General features: G+C 41.3%; 1 protein-coding gene and 1 long non-coding RNA gene across 2 annotated transcripts; one reads left to right on the top strand and one right to left on the bottom strand.

Moving 5' to 3' along the window:
* Positions 1–329: 329 nt before the first annotated feature.
* naglu (N-acetylglucosaminidase, alpha) lies at positions 330–10,361 on the bottom strand. The gene is given in 7 exon segments (XM_029456210.1): positions 330–2,618; positions 2,620–2,633; positions 2,873–3,129; positions 4,296–4,381; positions 5,430–5,576; positions 6,093–6,240; positions 9,846–10,361. Coding segments are annotated over 7 exon segments (2,256 nt in total). The 5' UTR covers positions 10,259–10,361; the 3' UTR covers positions 330–1,427.
* Positions 5,192–7,116, top strand: LOC115024536 (uncharacterized). The gene is made up of 3 exons (XR_003834135.1): positions 5,192–5,584; positions 6,052–6,227; positions 6,756–7,116. It is a non-coding gene; the product is annotated as an uncharacterized LOC115024536 (long non-coding RNA).
* Positions 10,362–10,585: the final 224 nt, after the last annotated feature.

The raw sequence follows: 10,585 nt of genomic DNA, 5'->3' as shown, positions 1-10,585 counted from the left end.
TGGACTCCAGCAGCGTTCATGTGTTTTGGGAGAGTGGCTATGGCCTTCATCATTTTAAAACTTTAAAAATCTAGTTTACACTTGCTGTTTTCTCCAAAATTGCCAACTCCATCTTTAATCCTCCCACAGCCCTTCAGATTAATCTGGTGAACCTTTCTAGTTTGGGAACCACTGGACTAAACTAGCTAACTATACAAAGTAGATTCCACCTCGAGCAGCTACAACAGTAAAATATTGCTTCATTATTTGTAGATGGAAATCCACTTCATCACCATCACATTCTGGGTGGCTGAAAGATGTTATATCACTGAGCACACATACAACACCGGTGGAGAATGAAATCATTGTATTAATAGGCACATAGCCTTAAGACCTTTATGACATACCTGAGTTGAATAGTTTAATTAATCAAAATACAAAAATAGCATTTATACAATAAAGAATGTACTATTATACAACATGAAGTTTGTTGGCTCAGAATGTAAGTTTTGCTCATGTGACAGTTAAAATACTAAAACAATCATTTCCCCAAACCTTTGAGATTGTCCTTAACTAAAACTGCATTTATCAAAAAGAAAAATCACATCCAGAACTAATTAAACAATTACACATCTATGAATTTTCATATAAAAATATCTTTTTAAAAACAAAAATACATCTAGGGACGAGACAGGAAGTTATCTGCTAAGGTGCGCCATGAGCACATTTGTCAAATCAATGTTAAGACTGGAAACGGGGAACAGCCAGCCTGGCTCTGTGCAAACCTGTACAAGAACTGAAATGTAAAACATTATTATTATTTTTTTGTGAAGAGCCAAGCCCAGTGTCTATGAGCAGCTTCCTGAAGGCATCACAGTGACGTTGCCATGTGTTGTACCATCGTGTCTGTACAGAGACCAAAACCAAAAACTGACTATCTGGCAACCCTGGCTACAGCATGAGCTGCAGCACAGACGTGGAGGGCAAACTGTTCGTCAAGAAATAGTTCCGCAACCTCTTGGTGTACAGGTTAAACAAAAAAATGAATTGTGTAATCAACAAAATACTTTAGACTGAGCAAAGCTAGCCAAAATTAGCCAAAACCCCCTGCTGGCAGTCTTTATGCTAAACTAACCAGAGCAGTGGAATCAAAAACAGTACCAAGAGATCCACACGTGAAATTCCACAAAGTCTTATGCAAGTCAATAACATGTTTGTTTTTTTTAAAGGCTTGATTGGATATGATTGGTGAACGTAAAGTGAAAATCCTGTTCCCACAACAACATGCATTACTGACTTTGTGCAAAACAGATTGTTCCTGCAAATTCAGGCTGTTAGATTTTCCACTTCAAAATGTTTTGGGATAGCCATGGAAAACTGGAGGTGGAGGAAGACATTCTTCTTGCTGCGATTTGAGACAAGTGTTTCCAAAAACGAGTCTCTGCTCACTATAGTCTCTTCAAGGCCTGTGGGTAGTACTTGAGGAAGATCCTGCGGGCGATCTCGTATGAGTCTCCCTGAGGCTTGGTCGGGTACCTTCGGCCATTGTAAATGAATCCCTTTTCTACCTGGAAAACTGCCTGGTTAAAGGTGTCCTGCTTGAATGGTCTGCCGCTGTCCAGACACTCTACCAGGGTTTGAACGAAAAGGCCCCATCGCTGGGCGTAGTAGTCCTCCATAAGGCCTCCCCACTCTTTGCTGGCGTAGTCCAGAATCTCACCACTGGGACCCCATAGAGTCAGCTGGTTTCTGGCATTCATGTCATAGAGCTGTGCTTCCTTCTCATTCAGGGCTAAGGATCGGGCCCGCTCCAGCCATGTTCCCAACAGGAAGTTGCGGTCGCTACTCAGCAAACGATTAAGTTCAGGTAAGAGATCATAGAGCAGCACCCCGCCAGCAGTCAGCAGCTCCGGCAGATTTTGGGTCCGGAAAGCATCTGCGATATCCTGGTAAAAGGAAGTTGTCAGAACTTGTAGGACCTGCCGAGTCACATCCACAAGATCGTACCGGAAAGTCTCCTTAGACATTAGAGCTGGAGCCGCCTCTATAATCAATTTCCAGGCTTTGTACAAATCAGCCGGGTCATACCAACGGTCAGAATTCATGTGAAAGGAAGGCCGGCGCACCAGTGGGCTGTGGTTGTGGTTTCGGTAATGTGGCACTGTGCAGTTGTAGACGCTGGCGAACAGAAGCCTCCATGCAGCGGCCAGGTTGTCTTGCATGCTGCCGTAGCGGCGTATTGCATACAGCGACACCCACTTGGACAAGTTGACCGGCTCCTTGCGCCAGGCCAGCTCGCTCATCAACTCAAACATCACAGGGTTCTGCTCAATGCCCTCAGGCGTCATGCCTATGCCCACCAGGGTGGAGTTTGGGAAATGTAAGGCTTTGAAAGGGCCTGAATTCATGCTCTCCACTGTGCCAAAGAATCCACTGTTGCCCCCAAAGTTCTGCAGCATGCACCAGATGAAGGGCTGTCCATAGAAAGACTCTGTGTAGGAGAAAATCGGCTCAGTCTCTGCAAACAGGTCCAGCACGATCATTCTTCCGAGGGGTACTCCGTGTAGTAGAGCCTGTATCTGGGGTGGCTTCCAGAACGCTGCGTCACTGAAGAACAGCCAGCCTTGCATCAGCCAAACTTGCCTTAGGATCGACTGGGGAGAAAAACAAACAAGATTTAGATGAGGGACAAGAAGGGGACAAAACTCAACCATGGCTGAAAGAAACATTACCAACAAACTCGAGGGGGGGGGCTTTCTGTGTAAGAGTTGCACAACAGGTCATAGACAAGTCTTCAACTAGGGAAATTATTGTACTTGTTACCCAAAATATCAGCATTCTGCCAGATTTAAACTTGCACTGAGAACAGGATATTAGTCATCTTGACACTCACCTGCAGTCATTGAGGCGAAGACAGAGCGACTGACTGCAGACAGGTAGGTGAGGTCAGAGGAAGGTGGGGTCATCTCATTGAAGGTGTCAGTGTTGTAGATGTGATCTGTGCCAAACTGCTTCACCACCTGGGACAGATAGAGGGAACCGATCTGAAGGAACAGTGGGTCACGAGGGTCTAAGATATAGGAGCAGGAGAAGCTGCAGTTGAAGTGAGCCCAAGGCCCCAATCTGGTTACATTGGCTTCTGGATACAACCTGAAATACAAGAAACACTTCAGTGATTCAAAGCTTTTATCTGAAATATTCACTTCACTGTCCCCCAGCCATATTATCTTCACACACTGGTTATCACAGATGTCTCAGTAAAAATGCCAGTCGATAAGTAACAAGATGAGAAATGTCAAAGAAATGTTTGGCATGAGAATCAGTGCCTCTCCTCCAGACAGCACTGGCAGTTATTTCAACATTGTAAAATGTCCCACATAAGACATATCTTGGTCACAATATCTCATAAACAAATTTAGGGGATTCTTTTCACAAATAGTTTGTTATGTTGAGTGTTTTTGATTTTTCTTTTAAGACTGAATTTTTTTTTCCTTTACAGAAAAATCAGCTAAAATAAAACCAAACCAAATCTGATCTGATCTTAACTGTGTTCTGTGTTTTGTACACCTCCACTGGCTGCTGTTGCAGCGTTGCTCTGCTGTACTACAGACTACAGTACACTGGGAGTATTCCACTACATATCCAAGTGAAAATTAAAGGGGGGAATGTGAAAAATTATTCTGTGGATAAAACATTCATCAGCACCAACGGTCACTTTCACAGGTTAAAATACAAAATGCCACCGTCTGCAGGTCATATCAGCTGCAGCCTGTTCACATTAATGTAGTGTTGTTGATAACTGGATAACAGTACACTTCTGTCATCGGGTTTGCACGCACGCAAATACTGCTCTTATATATTCTAGTGACTTATTTCTGTTTAACATTTTATTGTTGTAATTTTTATTGCTGTGAAATGTATTTTGATTTTTTTCTCTTTTTTTGTCTGTGCTGTTCTGCTGTTCAACCTGCTCTGTGAAACACTTTGGGCTGCGTGATTGAAAGGTGATTGAAAGGTGCTATGATAAAAAGTAGAGTTACAGTTCCAACTTCCATAACTGGAATGCTTATAAACGTTCACGTGAAGAATAAGAATAAGGTGCATCAGATTTGACAGTTTACAGCTGTTCTTTCAATGTGCCCGATACATATTTAACAGTTAGGAAAAAGTAAGTATGGCATTGTTCTTGGCAGATATAAAAAGGACTTTGTATCAAGGCCAAAAACTTGGTTGGGACTTTAAATATCACAATTTGTATTAGCCTAAAAAATCAGCAGTATATCTCTGAAATGTTGTAACAAACAAGCATGAGTCACCTGAGGATTCCCATGGGGATGTTCCCAGAGAAGGCGGGCAGCACAGGAATCATGCCAAAGGATCTCATTCGCTCTAAGATTTTAAACTGCAAAAAGAGAGGGGATGTGATGTGAGAGGATTCCTTCCAAGGCAGCTGGTAAGATGAAACTCATCAGCGAATATTTTCACACAAACATTGTTGTAAACATCCATCACAGTTCACCAGGGCTGCCAACTTTTCAATTTAGTTTGGAGCGACATAGTAAAATAACTGTGAAAATCTGACACAGTCACAGTCGGGGTCGGTCTGAAGACGATTTTTGAAAGATCAAAGATGAGGACATTTTCAATGTGTCACAACCCTATTTATGGAAACTGTTTAATCAAATTAGGACTTGTTTGCTGACTGTTTTATGTATATAAAATGTGAGACATTTAAATACGGTACTGGGACCCTAACCGCACGAATAGATTCACATTGAAATCCAAGTGGCTCACTTGACTGCAGTGTTTTGCTGCTGGTGCTCTGTGCTGCTGTTGCTGTGTTGCTGCTCTTGCTCTGTGTTGCTGCTGTTGCTCTGTGCAGCTCTGTCAGTTATTTTTTCACGTTTTCAGTAATACATTTGTTTTTCATTGCATTAGAAAATGAACGTGGAGCAAGTGGAAAGTGTCAATTGCGTGAGTGCAACGGTAAATACGAGAGTTGGCAGACCTGACTTTACAGACCCACTTCCTGCTTCAACTTCTACTCAGTGAAGTTATGTGAGCACACATCTTTTATGCAATGAGGGATTATTAGCCACATTTTAGATGAGTTTACTTTCAATTTTACCTTCTAACACAGTGGATTAAATCTGGCCAACCTTGGGGTTTGTTGTCACTTTGTCTCTGTGTTTGAGACCTAAGCTATTATGTTTGGGAGTACAATGTTATCCTAAATAAGAGGAATGACCTCTGAAGCCACTACATGTAGAATAGTGATGTGATAATAGTATCTTCAAAGTTGTTTGTGGATTGTTCTGTAAAAACAGTTTGCTTTGAGCCCATTCCTTCTCAGTCTCAGAGTGTAAAACTACCACTTGATTGTGCCAAGGTCAGAAAAGTCCTGAATCTACACATAGTGGCTGTGTTAACAAGCATGGAGGTTTCAGTACTTGGAGGTAGAGCTGGTTCACGTGCCAGGACTGAGGCAGGGGCCCACCAAACTGGAAAACGTTTCCCATACGGTTCCAGGCAAGAAACGCCGGGCCAGAGAAGAACTCTTCAATCTCTGACTGGTTCAACCCAAGAGCTCGGTAAACCTAAAAAGGTGCACAACAAGTTAATAAATTGATGTTCACATATCAATCAAGGTCTATGCCATGTATCTGATTCTAAGAGGTTATAGTTGCAAAGGGAAAATTGAGGAAAGTTAGAAATGTATCTTCCTGCTCGTCTTCGCTTATTGCGCTGAGAATAATGCTTCTTTAAACTTACTAGAAAAAAAAAAGTATGTAGCATTTCTACTTAAACCCTAATTTGATATCTAGCACTGTTCTGCCAAACATTCTCCTTTTAGAACAGGGGTGCAAACATGCGGCCCGCGGGACAAAACCGGCCTGCCAGAGGGTCCAGTCCGGCCCGCGGGATGACTTTGCAAAGTGTAATAATATGTTGTTTTGATCATAAAGTAAAATAGTAAAAAAAAAAGTAAAAGGTGACAGGAGGCAGTAACGGAACATACAGTGCAGTGATATTAAGAGTGCTTTTTAACAGCGTTCCTGTGGTTTCATGTAGATCTTGTAAGGAACATCATCACTTTCAGCCTCAGCTCTTACCTCTTGCCACAGGGCTTCTTGGCCAGTGAAAGCCAGCGGCAGATTGATTCCATTGAGTGCCATCCAGTCGATCTCTCTTTCCCATCTCGTCCAGTCCCACCACACAGAGGAATAGCTAAAAGTGCAGACGTTCTGGTAATAGCGGAATCTGGGTACAAACACACAAATACATAGTTTAAAATGACATGTTCAAATGTGATAAATACTAAACAAGTATGCAAAAAAAGAGATTCAACCCATCAAACTAAAGAAATTAAGCAATAAATCAACAAAAGACAAACAAATGAAAGAAATCCTCATTTGTTAGCATCAGGCAGTCTGTGATTCAAGAAGTTGTGAAGCTGCAAAGCATCAACATCTTTCAAAAAACAAAAGTAAGATGAAACACTTGATACACTTTTAAAGTTGTTTCTAGAGACCGCTGAGATTCTTTTGTATAAAAAATGATGCCATGAGCTCCATCATTTTAACCGACTAATCCACACATAGTATATAGTAACAGATATAGTATCCTTCAAGTGTATGACATCACAAAAATCTAAAGTTTTATCATCATCAGTATTAATTATATTCTCCATAAAATGCTGGCTCTGTCATTCAGTCTCATGGTTTCTCCTACCATAGCTACACAGATGACACTCAACTGATTCTGTCTTTTCCCAGATCTGAAACCCAGGTGGAGGCACGGATCTCTGCTTGTCTGGCTGACATCTCTCAGTGGATGTCCGCACATCACTTAAAGCTCAACCTCAACAAGACCGAACTCCTTTTCCTTCCGGGAAAGGGCTCTGCCATCCAAGACCTTACCATCAACATCGACACCTAGATTGTTTCCCCCACTTGGACTGCAAGTAATCTGGATGTGACACTGGACGACCAACTGTCCTTCGGTGCCAACATCGCTACTACAACCCGCTCTTGCAGACACACTCTGTACAACATCAGGAGGATACGTCCCCTACTGACTTAGAAGGCGACTGAGGTTCTTGTCCAGGCTCTGGTCATCTCACTGACTACTGCAACTCCCTCCTCGCTGGACTGCCTGCATGTGCCATTCGACCTCTACAGCTCATCCAGAATGCAGCAGCCCGACTGGTCTTTAACCTCCCCAAGTTCTCCTACACTACACCGCTCCTCCGCTCCCTTCACTGGCTACCAGTGGCGGCCCAAATCTGCTTCAAGACTCTGATGCTGTCCTACCGTGCTGTGAATGGATCAGCCCCTTCCTACATCCAGGCCATGGTCAAACCATACACCCCAGCTTGCTCACTTCACTCTGCATCAGCCTATCAGCTCACTGCGAGTGGGACTCAGATTCCCCTCAAACAAAACCACCTGTTTGCTATCCTGGCTCCACAATGGTGGAACGACCTCCCCATTGATGTGAGGTCAGCAGACAGTCTCCACACCTTCCAGTGCAGACTGAAAACTCACCTGTTTCAACTGCACCTCGGCGAATAAAAATAAATATAAATATATATATATATATATATATATATATATAAATATATATAAATATATATATTCTGTTTTTTGCACTTTTGTTTGGCTTATTTAAATCTATTATTCTGCACTTAAAATGATTTCACCTATCTGAAGCTAATGTGCTTGCAGGATTCTTGTTGTTCAGAGTTGTATCCTCATGATTGTTTGCACTTATTGTAAGTCGCTTTGGACAAAAGCGTCACCTAAATGTAATGTAATGTGATAATATAACATTTTATAAACACATGCATATCTCTTCTTGCATTGTACAAAAGTAACAAGTGGTAGTATGTTGCTTCTGGCAATCATCTTTATTCGGATTAGGAAACAAAGTCACAATTTTGGAAACAGATTAGAATCTTTTTTTCTAAGGGGCATACTGCTAGCCAAATGGTTAGGACGCACAGCGCATTAGAGCTGAAACAATTAGTCGATTTATCAATTAACCAAAAATGTATATGCAACTAGTCTTTTATCAAGCAAACATGCCATACACTAGCTTGTTCACACTCCTCCATTGTGAGGATTTTCTGTTTTGTATCACAGTACACTGAATGTCTGTAGGTTTTGCACTGTTGGTAGGACAAAACTAGATACTTGAAAACGCCACCTTGCGCTTCTGGGTAACTAATATAATTTATTTGACATTTTCTGACATTTTCTAGACTAAACCATTAATTGATAATGAAAATAATCCTTACACTATATAACTCCAACAGATCCAAATAAAAAAGCTGCAAATGATTGTGCAGCTGGCGGGACAGAAGAGTGTTTAAACCACGGTTAAGTATTGTTAAAAGACCTTGTGGGTTTTTGAAAGACTCATGTATTAATATATGAGGAGAACAAACACACCACATTATTAAATATCATTAACTTGTATTGCTTCAGCTGGACTCCTGGATCTGTATGAGAAACAAGCTTGAGCTGGATTTATTACATCTGACTCTGACATTATTACATGTTTAGTGTATTTACAATGTGCGTATTGCTTGAGATTCAACAAAAAGTACTGAAATACTATATGTTTTAACCGTCAATTTATATTGAAGTTGTTGCTAAAGAAATATATAGTTAAATCTAATAGGCACAGTTGTTTTTTAAGCCTTAGTTTCCTGCAACAGCTTAATGATTGAAGCTTCCAACTGGCTCTTCGCCATCAAGTTATAGTCATGGGAAACTAAAGTGTGCCATGCTTGCATGGCTTTTTCAATCTAACTACTGTGCACATGACATTACTGTGAGCTGATGCGGGTCTAATGCACAACAGATAATTGAAAGGAAGGGTACTTTAAAGAGCCCGCCGTGGCACAAGTGTCCATAGTGCTCACAGTAAACAATGAAAGATAATGTGTGACAACGGTCCATTTTTCATGCACTCTTCGGTTTTGATTTGCTGTGTTGCAGTTGAGGGGGCACCCCAACACTGCCATCATAGAATTCAAACACATAGACATCCCATGGCACACATCTATGTGCAGGAGTGAGAGTGGATTTTGTGGAAAAACAATATTTTCAAAGATGGTCTTTTGCTGATGTCGGTAAACTTGCACACAGGTTATTGAAAAGGAGGAGGATTTACAAATGCAACAGCCACACCAGTCTTCAAATGCCTTTGACTACACAGAGCATGAATTCAGTCCGGCATGTTATTTGTTTTTATAGCACATGTAGATAATATTTTTTGTATCTTTCTATCTATAATTAGCAACGCCTCAATGTAAAAATACTAAATTAGTAGTGTATTGTTCAATTATTAGTGAATTGTTAAATCATAAAATTACTAGATACATATTACTCAAAAGCAGCATTTCTATTAATAAAACATTTTTTTTTTATCTAGTCAAGTGGAGCTCCTTTTAACCACTTTATGCTGTTGAGTAGTTTAATCTATAACAACACAAGTTTCTTTGTTCCGTGTGAAAACTAACTACTAACTAATAATAAATAGCACGACAGCACATGATGGAAATACTCAAGTACTTCACTAACACTAATTTATCTAAAAGTGTTACTGAGCAATTACTCAATTATTAATTACTGAGCAATAACTTCAGAGAAATACTCGCTCGCGCTCCACCCCGACATCTCATTGCCTCCGGAAACAAACTCGAGTTTTCTGTGTAAAACTTTCACCATTTCCACCGAATTTCAATTAAATAAACTCTGCTTGGTGTAGTGAATGTATGCCGAATCACAGAGCTGATGCTAATGCTTCTTTAAACCGTGCATACCTTTGCCAGTATTCAAACATTGTGGCTCACTGACCTATGCTGGGTGTTGATGCGCAGGACGCCGGTGAGCTTTGGCAGAGGACGAGGCAGATCCAGCTGGTCTCCAGACCAGGAAACATGGCAGTTGCAGAAATATTTCAAATAGTTGTAAATGCCAGTAGTCACGGCCACTCCGCTGCTGCCTGTAGCGACTATCTTATTGTTTTTAGTGGACCTGAGCTCACACACATCCAGGCTGTCGTTGGAAAGGCTCCTGTTGACTGACACTATGAACTCCGTAGATCTATTCCTGAGCAGGCGTTTCAGCAGCTCGACCACTGCTCTCCCTTGTGTCTTGTCGCTGGCTTTCGGTTTAATGTGGTCTAGGGTTGAAAACTTACAATAGGCAGTTACAAAAAGACAGAACACGACGACCACAACCATGCTACAACCGCTTCTAGGTGACATTTTGATCCCCAGACAAATGAATCCAGTTTCCCACCGTAGCACAGGTTTAAAAACAAGTTTATTTCTCCATTTGCAGAAAACCAGGAAGCTTTGGTTTACTGAAGTGCTGATGGCCAATCAGAGAGAGAGCTGCTGCCTCGATTATAAATCACAGCCAATCAGAGGATGCAGTTCCCATGAAACCAATTCTCATGAGAAGCTACTGTATGTCATGTGATCAATCTGTCATATGATGGTAATATTACAGAAGTGGCCTGATTTCAAGTACAAGCTTGATGTAATATGATCATGTCTTAAAAAGCACAATGTGAAAACCTTGGTGGCTCA

Source organism: Cottoperca gobio, chromosome 19 (genome assembly GCF_900634415.1).
Source record: "Cottoperca gobio chromosome 19, fCotGob3.1, whole genome shotgun sequence".
NCBI lineage: Eukaryota > Metazoa > Chordata > Actinopteri > Perciformes > Bovichtidae > Cottoperca > Cottoperca gobio.
The sequence above is the reverse complement of the archived record's forward strand: the minus strand, read 5'-3'. Positions and strand labels throughout refer to the sequence as shown.